This window comes from Oncorhynchus gorbuscha, linkage group LG14 (assembly GCF_021184085.1).
Source record: "Oncorhynchus gorbuscha isolate QuinsamMale2020 ecotype Even-year linkage group LG14, OgorEven_v1.0, whole genome shotgun sequence".
Lineage (NCBI taxonomy): Eukaryota > Metazoa > Chordata > Actinopteri > Salmoniformes > Salmonidae > Oncorhynchus > Oncorhynchus gorbuscha.
In genome coordinates, this window is record NC_060186.1 from 74,283,324 (window position 1) to 74,301,417 (window position 18,094).

Consider the following 18,094-nt stretch of genomic DNA (forward strand, 5'->3'; position numbering starts at 1 on the left):
TTAGGTCTCTCTTTATGTAGTGTTGTGTTGTCTCTCTTTATGTAGTGTTGTGTAGTCTCTCTTTATGTAGTGTTGTAATAGGTCTCTCTTTATGTAGTGTTATCTTAGGTCTCTCTCTATGTAATGTAGTGTTGTATATAGTCTCTCTTTATGTAGTGTTGTATAGTCTCTCTTTATGTAGTGTTGTATAGTCTCTCTTTATGTAGTGTTGTAATAGGTCTCTCTTTATGTAGTGTTATATAGTCTCTCTTTATGTAGTGTTGTCTTAGGTCTCTCTTTGTGTTGTGTTGTATAGTCTCTCTTTATGTAGTGTTGTATAGTCTCTCTTTATGTAGTGTTGTGTAGTCTCTCTTTATGTAGTGTTGTGTAGTCTCTCTTTTTCAATTGTTGTATTGTCTCTCTATGTAGTGTTGTATAGTCTCTCTTTATGTAGTGTTGTATAGTCTCTATATGTAGTGTTGTCTTAGGTCTCTCTATATGTAGTGTTGTATAGTATCTCTTTATGTAGTGTTGTGTAGTCTCTCTTTTTCAATTGTTGTATTGTCTCTCTATGTAGTGTTGTATAGTCTCTCTTTATGTAGTGTTGTCTTAGGTCTCTCTTTGTGTTGTGTTGTATAGTCTCTCTTTATGTAGTGTTGTCTAGTCTCTCTTTATGTAGTGTTGTATAGTCTCTCTTTATGTAGTGTTGTGTAGTCTCTCTTTTTCAATTGTTGTATTGTCTCTCTATGTAGTGTTGTATAGTCTCTCTTTATGTAGTGTTGTCTTAGGTCTCTCTTTGTGTTGTGTTTTATAGTCTCTCTTTATGTAGTGTTGTATAGTCTCTCTTTATGTAGTGTTGTATAGTATCTCTTTATGTAGTGTTGTCTTAGGTCTCTCTTTGTGTTGTGTTGTATAGTCTCTCTTTATGTAGTGTTGTATAGTATCTCTTTATGTAGTGTTGTCTTAGGTCTCTCTTTATGTAGTGTTGTATAGTCTCTCTTTATGTAGTGTTGTATAGTATCTCTTTATGTAGTGTTGTATAGTCTCTCTTTATGTAGTGTTGTCTTAGGTCTCTCTTTGTGTTGTATAGTCTCTCTTTATGTAGTGTTGTATAGTCTCTCTTTATGTAGTGTTGTCTAGTCTCTCTTTATGTAGTGTTGTATAGTCTCTCTTTATGTAGTGTTGTGTAGTCTCTCTTTTTCAATTGTTGTATAGTCTCTCTTTATGTAGTGTTGTATAGTCTCTATATGTAGTGTTGTCTTAGGTCTCTCTATATGTAGTGTTGTCTTAGGTCTCTCTATATGTAGTGTTGTCTTAGGTCTCTCTTTATGTAGTGTTGTATAGTCTCTCTTTATGTAGTGTTGTCTTAGGTCTCTCTTTATGTAGTGTTGTATAGTCTCTCTTTATGTAGTGTTGTATAGTCTCTCTTTATGTAGTGCTGTCTTAGGTCTCTCTTTATGTAGTGTTGTATAGTCTCTCTTTATGTAGTGTTATATAGTCTCTCTTTATGTAGTGTTGTATAGTCTCTCTCTATGTAGTGTTGTATAGTCTCTATATGTAGTGTTGTATAGTCTCTCTTTATGTAGTGCAGTCTTAGGTCTCTCTTTATGTAGTGTTGTCTTAGGTCTCTCTTTATGTAGTGTGGTATAGTCTCTCTTTATGTAGTGCAGTCTTAGGTCTCTCTTTATGTAGTGTTGTCTTAGGTCTCTCTTTATGTAGTGTTGTATAGTCTCTCTTTATGTAGTGTTGTATAGTCTCTCTTTATGTAGTGTTGTATAGTCTCTCTTTATGTAGTGTTGTATAGTCTCTCTTTATGTAGTGTTGTATAGTCTCTCTTTATGTAGTGTTGTATAGTCTCTCTTTATGTAGTGTTATATAGTCTCTATATGTAGTGTTGTATAGTCTCTCTATATGTAGTGTTGTCTTAGGTCTCTATTTATGTAGTGTGTATAGTCTCTCTTTATGTAGTATTGTATAGTCTCTCTTTATGTAGTGTTGTATAGTCTCTCTTTATGTAGTGTTGTATAGTCTCTCTTTATGTAGTGCTGTCTTAGGTCTCTCTTTATGTAGTGTTGTCTTAGGTCTCTCTTTGTGTTGTGTTGTATAGTCTCTCTTTATGTAGTGTTGTATAGTCTCTCTATGTAGTGTTGTATAGTCTCTATATGTAGTGTTGTATAGTCTCTCTTTATGTAGTGCTGTCTTAGGTCTCTCTTTATGTAGTGTTGTCTTAGGTCTCTCTTTATGTAGTGTGGTATAGTCTCTCTTTATGTAGTGTTGTATAGTCTCTCTTTATGTAGTGTTGTATAGTCTCTCTTTATGTAGTGTTATATAGTCTCTATATGTAGTGTTGTATAGTCTCTCTTTATGTAGTGTTGTCTTAGTCTCTCTTTATGTAGTGTTGTATAGTCTCTCTTTATGTAGTGTTGTCTTAGGTCTCTCTTTATGTAGTGTTGTATAGTCTCTCTTTATGTAGTGTTGTATAGTCTCTCTTTATGTAGTGCTGTCTTAGGTCTCTCTTTATGTAGTGTTGTCTTAGGTCTCTCTTTGTGTTGTGTTGTATAGTCTCTCTTTATGTAGTGTTGTATAGTCTCTCTATGTAGTGTTGTATAGTCTCTATATGTAGTGTTGTATAGTCTCTCTTTATGTAGTGCTGTCTTAGGTCTCTCTTTATGTAGTGTTGTCTTAGGTCTCTCTTTATGTAGTGTGGTATAGTCTCTCTTTATGTAGTGTTGTATAGTCTCTCTTTATGTAGTGTGTTGTCTTAGGTCTCTCTTCATGTAGTGTTGTATAGTCTCTCTTCATGTAGTGTTGTATAGTCTCTCTTTATGTAGTGTTGTCTGTCTTAGGTCTCTCTTTAAATAGTGTTGTATAGTCTCTCTTTATGTAGTGTTGTCTGTCTTAGGTCTCTCTTTAAATAGTGTTGTATAGGGTCTCGTCGTGATGTGTGTTTTGTCCTATATTTATATTTAAAAAAAAATCAATCCCAGCCCCCGTCCCCGCAGGAGGCCTTTTGCCTTTTGGCCGTCATAGTAAATAAGAATTTGTTCTTAACTGACGTCCCTAGTTAAATACATGTTCAAAATAATAATACTAAAAATAAAAATACAATTATACTTAATCAGGTTAGAAGAATCTCCTTATTTTACAGCAACTGGGACTGGATATCCTGAGGTAAAGGCCTTGGATTGGACATCTACATGCCTGAAGCACTGAACTATGTAAGTGCATAAAATAACAATGAGCTATTAAGTGACCCATAAATCACCTCTAAGTGAATCTGGTACCGTTATATCATATCTCTCAAGTGGATCATTTAGTTTCATCATACAATTTATGACCAGACAGTAATATATTTTTCTCAAGGAGGCTCTAACCCTAGTACTGTTCATTGATAACCTGACCATCCTATCAACATTGAAATTGTGAATGGTGGTATGGAGATCACTACTATGGCAAATTAAGTGGCATTTAAATGAACAATTACGTGAGGAAATTTGACACGTGAGAGGTCAACCGTTCTGAACCACTAGCTAATAATACATGTTGTAAAATGAAATTCAATGATGTGAGACACAGATACAGGGGGATGTTAAGAGGTATAAACAACATCGTCTGTCCAACAGATGATGTGAGACACAGATACAGGGGGATGTTAAGAGGATCGTCTGTCCAACAGATGATGTGAGACACAGATACAGGGGGATGTTAAGAGGTATAAACAACATCGTCTGTCCAACAGATGATGTGAGACACAGATACAGGGGGATGTTAAGTATAAACAACATCGTCTGTCCAACAGATGATGTGAGAACAGAACATCATCTGTCCAACAGATGATGTGAGACACAGATACAGGGGGATGTTAAGAGGTATAAACAACATCGTCTGTCCAACAGATGATGTGAGACACAGATACAGGGGGATGTTAAGAGGTATAAACAACATCGTCTGTCCAACAGATGATGTGAGACACAGATACAGGGGGATGTTAAGAGGTATAAACAACATCGTCTGTCCAACAGATGATGTGAGAAAATCTGATAGTGTATCCAGGTCAAATGTTTTACCACTCTGTAAAATGAAATCAAAATGAACTACTATTATAAACAAATGAACAGACCGAGAGGTAGGATAGGGGAAGCTTGGCATATAGTCTAACATCGTCATGCCAACAGAGGGTACTGTTGCTTCACAACAAGGCAGGGATGAATATGTAGAACACAGGCAAACACAGGGGAGGTGTTCCCGCCTTGACATACCTGTGCAGTATGTCTGTCTTTTGTAGTAATTCATTGCTTTTCCAGTTATTTTTATTGCTTTGAAATATTACACGTTCGCTACCTCAATTAATCAATCAATCAATTCAAGAATCGTTATAAATGCACACAATTAAATATATTGTCCTCACAACAATGTATAGTTTAAAAAAAATTATTGTTTATTATTTTGCATTATTGTTCTGTAGGTCTACGTGTCTTCTTCTAGCCTACAAATGTGCAACATTATAAATAACTGAAACATTGCATTAGTGATAAACATAGGCTTAAGGAAAAATTGCTATAGCATTTACGAAAAGCCAATGTCCGTACTGAATGTTGAAGAATCCCGCTTCTATGCGTATTGCTTAAAAGTCAGTCTTCAATTAATTTATCAGACTCAAAGTAGCCTTACTTACTGAAAAAAATCAAAATCGATCTTGAAATCAGTGACATGATATGCCATCATATCATTGTGAAACCAATTTGGAACGGTTCGTCTGCACCGGAACTGGGTTGTTTTGGTTTCTCCGTGTCCACTTGATTCCTTCCCGCACGCGCCAAACGCGCGCACTAACGATAGCCCACTAAATGGGCGCGCGAGTCACTGCTCGTAGCCTCCCAAGTCGCACTGATGTCTCTCTCAGCGTGGACGCAACGTCACGTCCTGCACTTGAATCTGAAGTCTTATCCCATTCTACGGAGGCAATCCCAGCCACACACACACGCGGGATTCTCCTAAAGCGATAGGACAAACTCGACACTGTGAAAGGAGAAAGAGACATCAGGAAACATTGGACCTCGGCTGTTTGGAAGGAGACAAATAGGAGGTGTTCTGACTGGCTGGCTGTTGGTCTGTCTCCGTCTCCCTCTGTCAACTCCTCGAGCGGAGAGTTCTGTGCCATTCCTTTCGCTACTGTCAAGACTCGCACCGCGAGGACTGAATGGTGCCAAAGCTCACAGCACCTAGCAGACCCAACACCGGTGGAATTTTTTGGGTTCAGTTATTGAATTAATAGGACATTTGTTGTAATTCTGCAAGAAAATAACAGAGGAGAAGAGGTGACAGTTGAATCGAATATTGGCCCATCGAGCGAAGAGTGGCATCCACGGTAGGCTACCCCAGTAGTGAACGCAGAGGGCAGAGGGCACCTCGTCAGAATTCCAATTCTTTTTATTCTCTGCAATTATTGCAGTAATTCCGTTGAGGTTATTGACACAAAATAACCAAGCAGAAATATTTGCATGAACTTGCATGTGTCTGCTGTAACTCCAACAGTTTAACCCCTCCAGGTGTTGCGCTTAGGGTGAAATAATTCTGCGAGGACTGGTCAGTTGACAAACGTTTTACCCGCCTTTCAACAACTGCAATAAAAAAACTTGGCTCTTTTTCACTTACTGTAGCTTCATGTTAGTCGTCTCAATTCGAAGCACTTTGAAAAAGTTACCGGGCACCAGACCAGCGGAGCACCACGGAGCAAGCCGAACCCACGCGCAGTTTTCCGGGCGATGCCAGAGTAGATGCAGGGGCAATGTCCCGTCGCAAGCAGGGGAACCCTCAGCACCTATCACTGTCTCAAAGAGAAACAATACGACGTGAGTATGATCACCTTATAGATCATTTGATAATAGCCTAAATATGGGAATTTTGTATATAAAATACTGAATTCAATTACCATTATCACTGGCAATGAATTAGGATGAATGTACATGTTTACAGTGTGATACTGGAGCAACACGGTATACTATAAACATATATTTAGCTGTTTATGTTTAATTGCAAACCACTTTTTGATCTTTTCCAAGAGGGATGGAATGGTCTGATTTTAAAGCACTAGCTGCAAAACCTGAAAAATGGAAAGTGCAGAATAACTTTATTTGTGAAGACCCGCTGATGGCATGAAAAATGAAAAAGTACATTCATGGTTATTATGACGCCTTCATATGTGCATGTTTTGGGCATATTTATGCAATCATTCATTAACATTTAATACCACAATAATTGTGCAACCAAAACGTACTATTTAATTTAACAATTTTAAATTCCACATTAAAAGTTAACGTATTTATTAATTATTGTAACTTATTGTTCCATTCTTACATTTGTGTCCATGTGCGTAACTGTCCAGGGTTAATGAAAACCCTTGTATGAATAGGTGTTCTAAAACCATTTTCATATCAGGAGACATCACAGATTTCTTTATTTTAGTCATATCGAGAGCAGCTTACATTAGTAAGCCCATACATTTTCACACTGGTCCCCCGTGGGAATTGAACCCATAGCCTCTATCAACTGAGCCACACAGGACACACGACCCAATCATCATCCATAGTTTGGGAAACTATATTCTATTCAAATTGCATGTGTTTTAAAGTACAATTTGGCGAGAACACGTGTGACAGTCACACGCTACTGTGTTAGGATGAATAGCCTGCCGTCACGTTTTCTTGGAAGGTTTTACATTTCTTTGCAATTAGACTTTAGTCATACATAAAATAATAATAATATTACCTTATCATTCAATTTATAGGATCTCTCTCTCTTTCGCTCTCTCTCTCTCTCTCTCTCTCTCTCTCTCTCTCTCTCTCTCTCTCTCTCTCTCTCTCTCTCTCTCTCTCTCTCTCTCTCTCTCTCTCTCTCTCTCTCTCTCTAGAATAGTGCCTCTCTCTCTCTATATTATCTCATGTTCAGTCACTCATCACTGCACCAATATTTAGAATAGTGCCATGGTCATTGCGTCGTGTAATATATTATCTTCATGTTCAGTCATGATTTCCTTGAGATCATGTATTATTCCAGTCATGATTTCCTTGAGATCATGTTTTATTCCAGTCATGATTTCCTTGAGATCATGTTTTATTCCAGTCATGATTTCCTTGAGATTGTTTTATTCCAGTCATGTGAGATTTATTCCAGTCATGATTTCCTTGAGATCATGTTTTATTCCAGTCATGATGATTTCCTTGAGATCATGTTTTATTCCAGTCATGATTTCCTTGAGATCATGTTTTATTCCAGTCATGATTTCCTTGAGATCATGTTTTATTTTATTTCCTTGAGATCATGATTTCCTTGAGATCATGTTTTATTCCAGTCATGATTTCCTTGAGATCATGTTTTATTCCAGTCATGATTTCCTTGAGATCATGTTTTATTCCAGTCATGATTTCCATGATTTTGAGATCATGTTTTATTCCAGTCATGATTTCCTTGAGATCATGTTTTATTCCAGTCATGATTTCCTTGAGATCATGTTTTATTCCAGTCATGATTTCCTTGAGATCATGTTTTATTCCAGTCATGATTTCCTTGAGATCATGTTTTATTCCAGTCATGATTTCCTTGAGATCATGTTTTATTCCAGAGATTTCTTGAGATCATGTTTTATTCCAGTCATGATTTCCTTGAGATCATGTTTTATTCCAGTCATGATTTCCTTGAGATCATGTTTTATTCCAGTCATGATTTCCTTGAGATCATGTTTTATTCCAGTCATGATTTCCTTGAGATCATGTTTTATTTTCATGATTTCCTTGAGATCCAGTCATGATTTCCTTGAGATCATGTTTTATTCCAGTCATGATTTCCTTGAGATCATGTTTTATTCCAGTCATGATTTCCTTGAGATCATGTTTTATTCCAGTCATGATTTCCTTGAGATCATGTTTTATTCCAGTCATGATTTCCTTGAGATCATGTTTTATTCCAGTCATGATTTCCTTGAGATCATGTTTTATTTTATTCCAGATCATGTTTTATTCCAGTCATGATTTCCTTGAGATCATGTTTTATTCCAGTCATGATTTCCTTGAGATCATGTTTTATTCCAGTCATGATTTCCTTGAGATCATGTTTTATTTCAGTCATGCATTTTGAGGATGGTGTCGCCTATATCATTTTCTGCCACATTATCCCTATTTATTATGTCAGTGTGAAATGCAGGTGCATGTTAATTCTGTCATTATTCTACGCAGTCTAGTTTCTTTAGTTTATTTTGACCGCGGCAGCTGCTGCTGCATAGGCGTTTTATCGGTATATTGTGCATTGTAGACCCAAACTTTATTTACAAAAATCCCAATCTGAATACTAAATTATTGGGGCCAAGAAAGAGCATGTGGATCAAGCTTGTACAAATGCAGTCGATGTTCAGCCGTCTGGTATAACTTACTGGAAAATGTATCTAAATTATTCACCGAAAAGGTCACCGAAATGTTTGAGCTATTTGCTTCTTCGTTGTGGATTCCACGCTGGTGGATTCAAGTAGGAAGTCCTTCATTTACTGCCTTAAATCACGAGTCATGTGTAGTTTATCGATGTGATTTTTCCAGGCACGACCTGTTATGTTATAGATTAGGCTACATCTGATTGAAGATGCTTGTGGGCATATTATTCTTTTTTTAAAGTCAGATAATCCAATTTGAAATCAATCCAGAGTTTTCCCAGTGCTCTCTCCCGTGCGTAAATCCAATTTCATAGTGGCCTAATCTAGCTAATTCATAACAGAGGTCTGTGATGTAATCTGTGTCCAATGTGTTTCTTGTTGAGCAGGGTTAGACCCGTTCTATCCCACACACCGCCATTTAACATCTAGACTAATCATTTACTCTGCCCCCGTTTTCACTGGATTTAACCCATTATATTACATGTTTTCATCTTCTTTATATTCTATCATTTTTAATCTTTCAGTGTTTTAATCCCCGACCTCAAATATCAATGCCAATTAATAATACTTTTTAAAAAGCTAATAAAATCATGACAGCATGAATATAACCAATAACCAATGTATTTTTAACAAAACGTATTTTGCACGTCACATGGCTTTCTAAAATTTCACCAAGACAAAGGAAAGACTACTTTCTCAGTGTAGATCCTGTTATTGTCAGTTGTGACGTGGCCTCGTGGGCTGATGAGTCCGTAACATCGGTGTAGCCTCGGCATGCAGCCTCCATCTGCTGTGCGGTGTTCCCTGTCACCCGCAGCTGGCTGACTTCCGCTGTCACCTTTCAAACAGCAGCAATCATGCCGTTGTCTACAGGCCTGAGAAATACAAAAATCAGGTGGTTTGATTCTCTTTTCATAGCAGGTTGAGAGGAGTCCAAATTGATGTCAGTTTAATTCATCAGCAACAGGATTAGGACAGGAAATTGGTATTACAGGTGTTTTTCATCAGGTTCACAGCAATCCCCTTCCCCAAGTATGCAGATAATGTGCTCACTGCTCATGAGTACTGCAATAGAGGTTGCCTGTTGCCTTGCACCTACTATGTGTATAGTTAGATCACATGTATTCCTGTAAGAGACGATACAACTGCATTGTGTGTTAGTGGCAGAAACAGTGTTATTTTCTGTCAGACGAATCACCCCGCAGTTTTATTCAGCTGAGAGGAATCGGTGAGGGTGATGGACAGGTGAGCCTGAAGCAGGACTGTGTTTAAACCCATCAACAGTCCCAGGGTGCAGCTCAAAACATCACACAGGGCTCAGGGGACATTCCACCACTATAGTAACTCCCTGTCTACTCCTCTTTGTGACTCATTAGCTTACAGATCTAAGGAACAAACCGAGGATCCCAAATATTTTCTGTTTGTTTTTGTTGTTGTTTTAATGCCGTTTGACCCACTAAACATCGACAACTTAGAGTTACCTATGAGGAAGATCTCACACTGTGTGTCTGTCTCACTGTCGACAACTTAGAGTTACCTATGAGGAAGATCTCACACTGTGTGTCTGTCTCACTGTCCTGCTTTTTACCCACTACATCGACAACTTAGAGTTACCTATGAGGAAGATCTCACACTGTGTGTCTGTCTCACTGTCCTGCTTTTTACCCACTACATCGACAACTTAGAGTTACCTATGAGGAAGATCTCACACTGTGTGTCTGTCTCACTGTCCTGCTTTTTACCCACTACATCGACAACTTAGAGTTACCTATGAGGAAGATCTCACACTGTGTGTCTGTCTCACTGTCCTGCTTTTTACCCAGAGGTCCACAGGGTAAAAGGGGTGTCTCTAACTGTCGTTTCTATATGACTTACCTTCAGATCGATAGCTTACAGGATATGAGTTAATGTGGTGTGTGTGTGTGTGTTTATTTATGTCTGGGAAGGATAGAACAGTTACTGACCCAACATTTAAATGATTCAACTTTAACTTGAAATACAATTTAGACAATCTCTGAATTTGGTTTATTAGACTGTAAACTAGGACAGAGAGAATGATAAGAGAGAGAAGGAGAGAGAGAGAATGACAAGAGAGAGACAAGGAGAGAGAGAATAACAAGAGAGAGACAAGGAGAGAGAGAATAACAAGAGAGACAAGGAGAGAGAGAGAATAACAAGAGAGAGACAAGGAGAGAGAGAGAGAGAGAGAATGACAAGAGAGAGAGACAAGGAGAGAGAGAATGTAGAATATGTGTGTGTGTGTGTGTGTGTGTGTGTGTGTGTGTGTGTGTGTGTGTGTGTGTGTGTGTGTGTGTGTGTGTGTGTGTGTGTGTGTGTGTCCATCTGACCATCTATCTCACCGCCTGCCCCTACGTTTGTCCAGCTATGTCTGTGTGTGTAAGCATGCATTGTGTGTGTGTCTGTGTGTGTAAGCATGCATTGTGTGTGTGTCTGTGTGTGTAAGCATGCATTGTGTGTGTGTCTGTGTGTGTAAGCATGCATTGTGTGTGTGTCTGTGTGTGTAAGCATGCATTGTGTGTGTGTCTGTGTGTGTAAGCATGCATTGTGTGTGTGTCTGTGTGTGTAAGCATGCATTGTGTGTGTGTCTTTGTGTGTAAGCATGCATTGTGTGTGTGTGTGTCTGTGTGTGTAAGCATGCATTGTTGTGTGTGTGTCTGTGTGTGTAAGCATGCATTGTGTGTGTGTCTGTGTGTGTAAGCATGCATTGTGTGTGTGTCTGTGTGTGTAAGCATGCATTGTGTGTGTGTCTTTGTGTGTAAGTATGCATTGTGTGTGTGTGTGTCTGTGTGTGTAAGCATGCATTGTATGTGTGTGTATGTGTGTGTAGTCATCTGTGTGTGTGAGGGTATGTGTTTGCATGTGTCCATGTCTGCATTTGCAATATAGGCCCTGCAAATTAATTATCCAAATACATACAAACACATGTATCACGCAACATCCCCCAGGTTAGCTGTGGAGGCAATACACCCATCTGGGAGGAAGGGCGAGGGGAGAGTAGGAAGGCAAGTAGGGAGAGGTGGGACATAGGGAGGTAGGGAGAGGAGAGGGAGTAGGGAGGTAAGGAGAGGTAGGGAGGTAGGAAGAGGAGAGGAGGGAGAAGAGGGGAGGGAAAGAGCTTGGGAGAGGAGGGAGGTAGGGAGAGGAGGTTGGGAAGTAGGGAGAGGAGGGATGTAGGGAGGTAGGAAGAGGAGAGGAGAGGAGGGAGAGAAGAGGAGGGAGAGGAGGTAGGAAGGTAGGGAGAGGAGAGGAGGTAGGGAATGAGACCAAAGATTAAAGGAGGATGTCAGGTCGAAGATGGGGTAAACAAAACTGCCAGTTTGATTGAGTCAACAAGATATCTTGGCTGTATTATGATGTCTGTTTGAAGACCTGTTCAGCCCAGCTAGTTAGCCTGCAGCGATGGGCCTTACAGGTCATGCTCATGTTGGGAGGAACAGAAGAGAACTAGAATATCAGCATATTTCTGGACCTTCTGACTGTAAAACTATACTGTAATTCTCTCTTGTTCTCGTTCTCTTTCTCATTTTCTCTCTCCTTTTTCTCTCTCTCTCTTCTCTCTCTCTCTCTCTCTCTCTCTCTCTCTCTCTCTCTCTCTCTCTCTCTCTCTCTGTCTCTCTCTCTCTCTCTCTCTCTCTCTTTCTCTGTCTCTCTCTCATTCTCCTTCTCTCATTCTCTCTCTCTCTCTCTCTTTCTCTGTCTCTCTCTCGTTCTCTTTCTCTCATTCTCTCTCTCTCTCTCTTTCTCTGTCTCTCTCTCTCTCTCTTTCTCTGTCTCTCTCTCATTCTCCTTCTCTCATTCTCTTTCTCCTCTCTCTCTCCTCTCTCTCGTTCTCCGTCTCTCTCTGTCTCTCTCTCGTTCTCCGTCTCTCTCTCTCTCTCTCTCTCTCTCTCTCTCTCTCTCTCTCTCTCTCTCTCTCTTTCTCTCATGCAGAGACATAAACTGTATAAACTTCTGTATAAACTTTATAAACTTTCCTGACAGTTTGAAGACTCTGGCCATTACTGTGGAAATCTGATCTTTATTGTGATGTGTTAGAGTGGAGCGGGACAGTGATGTTTTGTTCCTCTGCGTGGTCTTAGGATCCTCATTTGACGGTATCTGATCAAGCATGGTCATAATCAGTATGTGCTGTTACAGATGGAGGGTCTATGTACATACAGCAGCCTGTAAGTGTGTTATTCAAAGACGCACATGAATGATAGCCTGTCTCAGCAGATCTCCTGTGGGACATGGACATCAAGTACAAGGATGTTTGATCACTACATTTTCTTCCTGGGAGTTGGTGGATGTTAATGAAGTATTTGTTTCCATTCAGAATAGGGACATTCACACGCACGCACGCACACACACACACACACGCACACAGCACGCACACAGCACACACACACACACACACACACACACACACACACACACACACACACACACACACACACACACACACACACACACACACACACACACACACACACACGCACACGCACACGCACACGCACACGCACACACAGCACACAACGGATCAGTAGTTACAGACTGCAGGCACGGTGAAACAGGACGGCATGTCATTAGAATTAGTATGTATTGCTGTGTGTGTGTGCGTGCGTGCGTGTGTGTGTGCGTGTGTATGTGTGTGTGTGTGTGTGTGAGTGTGAGTGTGGGTGTGTGTGTGTGTGTGTGTGCGTGTGTGTGTGTGTGTGTGTGTGTGTGTGTGTGTGTGTGTGTGTGTGTGTGTGTGTGTGTGTGTGTGTGTGTGTGTGTGTGTGTGTGTGTGCATTGGTATGTGCCTGTGTGTGTGTGTGTGTGTGTGTGTGTGTATGTGCATTGGTATGTGTCTGTGTGTGTTAACACAGCCAGTGGTTGAAGGGAAAACAAAGGGGGCACAGGACAGGTCTAAACCCATTCTAGACGTTTCTCTCTCTGTCAGACACCCTGGACTTAGTCTGCTTTCAATGAACTGAAGCACTGTAGCGTACTATCGGTTTGGGACACTGTAGCGGTACTCTCGGTTTGGGACACTGTAGCGTACTATCGGTTTGGGACACTGTAGCATACTATCGGTTTGGGACACTGTAGCGTACTATCGGTTTGGGACACTGTAGCGTACTATCGGTTTGGGACACTGTAGCATCACCCCCTATCAGTCTGAATAGGAGAGAGACAGACTATCGGTTTGGGACACTGTAGCGTACTATCGGTTTGAGACACTGTAGCATACTATCGGTTTGGGACACTGTAGCGGTACTCTCGGTTTGAGACACTGTAGCGGTACTCTCGGTTTGGGACACTGTAGCGTACTATCGGTTTGGGACACTGTAGCGTACTATCGGTTTGGGACACTGTAGCATCACCCCCTATCAGTCTGAATAGGAGAGAGACAGACTATCGGTTTGGGACACTGTAGCGTACTATCGGTTTGAGACACTGTAGCGTACTATCGGTTTGGGACACTGTAGCATCACCCTATATCAGTCCGAATAGGAGAGAGACAGACTTATCGGTTTGAGACACTGTAGCGTACTATCGGTTTGGGACACTGTAGCATCACCCTATATCAGTCTGAATAGGAGAGAGACAGACTATCGGTTTGGGACACTGTAGCGGTACTCTCGGTTTGGGACACTGTAGCGTACTATCGGTTTGGGACACTGTAGCGTACTATCGGTTTGGGACACTGTAGCGTACTATCGGTTTGGGACACTGTAGCGGTACTATCGGTTTGGGACACTGTAGCGGTACTCTCGGTTTGGGACACTGTAGCGTACTATCGGTTTGGGACACTGTAGCGTACTATCGGTTTGGGACACTGTAGCGTACTATCGGTTTGGGACACTGTAGCGGTACTCTCGGTTTGGGACACTGTAGCGTACTATCGGTTTGGGACACTGTAGCGTACTATCGGTTTGGGACACTGTAGCATCACCCCCTATCAGTCTGAATAGGAGAGAGACAGACTATCGGTTTGGGACACTGTAGCGTACTATCGGTTTGAGACACTGTAGCGTACTATCGGTTTGGGACACTGTAGCATCACCCTATATCAGTCCGAATAGGAGAGAGACAGACTTATCGGTTTGAGACACTGTAGCATACTATCGGTTTGAGACACTGTAGCATCACCCTATATCAGTCTGAATAGGAGAGAGACAGACTTATCGGTTTGAGACACTGTAGCGTACTATCGGTTTGGGACACTGTAGCATCACCCTATATCAGTCTGAATAGGAGAGAGACAGACTATCGGTTTGGGACACTGTAGCATTACCCTATATCAGTCTGAATAGGAGAGAGACAGACTATCGGTTTGGGACAATCTCTAAATGATTATTTAATATTTATTTTTTATTTTTGTGGTTTTGTTCATGTACATCAATCTAATCAATCTAATATATTTATCTTATTTGAGGATGAAGTATTAGATCAGCAACTGTCTCTCTCCTATTCACACTGATAGGGGGTGCTGTCTCTCTCCTATTCACACTGATAGGGGGTGCTGTCTCTCTCCTATTCACACTGATAGGGGGTGCTGTCTCTCTCCTATTCACACTGATAGGGGGTGCTGTCTCTCTCCTGTTCAGACTGATAGGGGGTGCTGTTAGTCTGTCCTCTCCTATTCACACTGATAGGGGGTGCTGTCTCTCTCCTGTTCAGACTGATAGGGGGTGCTGTCTCTCTCCTATTCAGACTGATAGGGGGTGCTGTCTCTCTCCTGTTCAGACTGATAGGGGGTGCTGTCTCTCTCCTATTCAGACTGATAGGGGGTGCTGTTAGTCTGCCTCTCTCCTATTCAGACTGATAGGGGGTGCTGTTAGTCTGTCTCTCTCCTATTCAGACTGATAGGGGGTGCTGTTAGTCTGTCTCTCTCCTTTTCAGACTGATAGGGGGTGCTGTTAGTCTGTCTCTCTCCTATTTAGACTGATAGGGGGTGCTGTCTCTCTCCTATTCAGACTGATAGGGGGTGCTGTTAGTCTGCCTCTCTCCTATTCAGACTGATAGGAGGTGCTGTTAGACTGTCTCTCTCCTATTCAGACTGATAGAGGGTGCTGTTAGTCTGCCTCTCTCCTATTCAGACTGATAGGGGGTGCTGTTAGTCTGTCTCTCTCCTATTCAGACTGATAGGGGGTGTTGTCTCTCTCCTATTCAGACTGATAGGAGGTGCTGTTAGACTGTCTCTCTCCTATTCAGACTGACAGGGGGTGCTGTTAGTCTGCCTCTCTCCTATTCAGACTGATAGGAGGTGCTGTTAGACTGTCTGTCTCCTATTCAGACTGATAGGGGGTGCTGTTAGTCTGTCTCTCTCCTATTCAGACTGATAGGGGGTGTTGTCTCTCTCCTATTTAGACTGATAGGGGGTGCTGTCTCTCTCCTATTCAGACTGATAGGGGGTGCTGTCTCTCTCCTATTCAGACTGATAGGGGGTGCTGTCTCTCTCCTATTCAGACTGATAGGGCGCGCTGTCTCTCTCCTATTTAGACTGATAGGGCGTTCTGTCTCTCTCCTATTCAAACTGATAGGGGGTTCTGTCTCTCTCCTATTCAAACTGATAGGGGGTGCTGTTAGTGTGTCTCACTCCTATTCACACTGATAGGGGGTTCTGTCTCTCTCCTTTTCAGACTGATAGGGGGTGCTGTCTCTCTCCTTTTCAGACTGATAGGGGGAGCTGTCTCTCTCCTATTCAGACTGATAAGGGGTGCTGTTAGTCTGTCTCTCTCCTATTCAGACTGGTAGGGGGTGCTGTTAGTCTGTCTCTCTCCTATTCAGACTGGTAGGGGGTGCTGTTAGTCTGTCTCTCTCCTATTCAGACTGATAGGGGGTGCTGTTAGTCTGTCTCTCTCCTATTCAGACTGGTAGGGGGTGCTGTTAGTCTGTCTCTCTCCTATTCAGACTGATAGGGGGTGCTGTTAGTCTGTCTCTCTCCTATTCAGACTGATAGGGGGTGCTGTCTCTCTCCTATTTAGACTGATAGGGGGTGCTGTCTCTCTCCTGTTCAGACTGATAGGGGGTGCTGTCTCTCTCCTTTTCAGACTGATAGGGGGTTCTGTCTCTCCTCTTTTCAGACTGATAGGGCGTGCTGTCTCTCTCCTATTCAGACTGATAGGGGGTTCTGTCTTTCTCCTATTCAAACTTATAGGGGGTGCTGTTAGTGTGTCTCTCTCCTATTCACACTGATAGGGGGTTCTGTCTCTCTCCTATTCAGACTGATAGGGCGTGCTGTCTCTCTCCTTTTCAGACTGATAGGGGGTGCTGTCTCTCTCCTTTTCAGACTGATAGGGGGAGCTGTTAGTCTGTCTCTCTCCTATTCAGACTGATAGGGGGTGCTGTTAGTCTGTCTCTCTCCTATTCAGACTGATAGGGGGTTCTGTCTCTCTCCTATTCAGACTGATAGGGGGTTCTGTCTCTCTCCTTTTCAGACTGATAGGGGGTTCTGTCTCTCTCCTATTCAGACTGATAAGGGGTGCTGTTAGTCTGTCTCTCTCCTATTCAGACTGGTAGGGGGTGCTGTTAGTCTGTCTCTCTCCTATTCAGACTGATAGGGGGTGCTGTTAGTCTGCCTCTCTCCTATTCAGACTGATAGGGGGTGCTGTTAGTCTACCTCTCTCCTATTCAGACTAATAGGAGGTGCTGTTAGACTGTCTCTCTCCTATTCAGACTGATAGGGGGTGCTGTTAGTCTGCCTCTCTCCTATTCAGACTGATAGGAGGTGCTGTTAGACTGTCTCTCTCCTATTCAGACAGATAGGGGGTGCTGTTAGTCTGTCTCTCTCCTATTCAGACTGATAGGGGGTGTTGTCTCTCTCCTTTTCAGACTGATAGGGGGTGCTGTTAGTCTGTCTCTCTCCTATTTAGACTGATAGGGGTTGCTGTCTCTCTCCTATTCAGACTGATAGGGGGTGCTGTCTCTCTCCTATTCAGACTGATAGGGGGTGCTGTCTCTCTCCTATTCAGACTGATAGGGCGCGCTGTCTCTCTCCTATTTAGACTGATAGGGCGTGCTGTCTCTCTCCTATTCAAACTGATAGGGGGTTCTGTCTCTCTCCTATTCAAACTGATAGGGGGTGCTGTTAGTGTGTCTCTCTCCTATTCACACTGATAGGGGTTTCTGTCTCTCTCCTATTCAGACTGATAGGGCGTGCTGTCTCTCTCCTATTTAGACTGATAGGGCGTGTCTCTCCTATTCAGACTGTCTGTCTCCTCTCCTATTCAGACTGATAGGGGGTTCTGTCTCTCTCCTATTCAAACTGATAGGGGGGTGCTGTTAGTGTGTCTCTCTCCTATTCACACTGATAGGTCTGGTTTCTGTCTCTCTCCTATTCAGACTGATAGGGGGCGTGCTGTCTCTCTCCTATTTAGACTGATAGGGTGTGCTGTCTCTCTCCTATTCAGACTGATAGGGGGGGGTTCTGTCTCTCTCTCCTATTCAAACTGATAGGGGGTGCTGTTAGTGTGTCTCTCTCCTATTCAGACTGATAGGAGTGTTCTGTCTCTCCTATTCAGACTGATAGGGCGTAGTCTGTCTCTCTCCTATTGTCTCTCCTCCTATTCAGACTGATAGGGGGGTGCTGTCTCTCTCCTTTTCAGACTGATAGGGGTGCTGTTAGTCTGTCTCTCTCCTATTCAGACTGATAGGGGGTGCTATTGTTAGTCTGTCTCTCTCCTATTCAGACTGATAGGGGGTTCT

The 18,094-nt window shown here is 42.0% G+C and overlaps 1 protein-coding gene across 2 annotated transcripts in view; it reads left to right on the forward strand.

Annotated features, from left to right (window-relative positions):
- The first annotated feature begins 4,789 nt into the window (after positions 1-4,789).
- Positions 4,790-18,094, forward strand: part of LOC123995397 (B-cell lymphoma/leukemia 11B-like) — a 78,039-nt gene continuing 64,734 nt past the window's right edge. Inside the window, exons 1-2 of one of the 2 annotated variants that reach the window (XM_046298973.1) lie at positions 4,790-5,347; positions 5,640-5,831. In XM_046298973.1, the coding sequence (XP_046154929.1) occupies positions 5,768-5,831 (64 nt within the window). In that variant the 5' untranslated portion in view covers positions 4,790-5,347; positions 5,640-5,767. Of the gene's footprint in view, positions 5,832-18,094 lie in introns of both variants that reach the window. The other variant, XM_046298972.1, reaches the window with a different exon arrangement.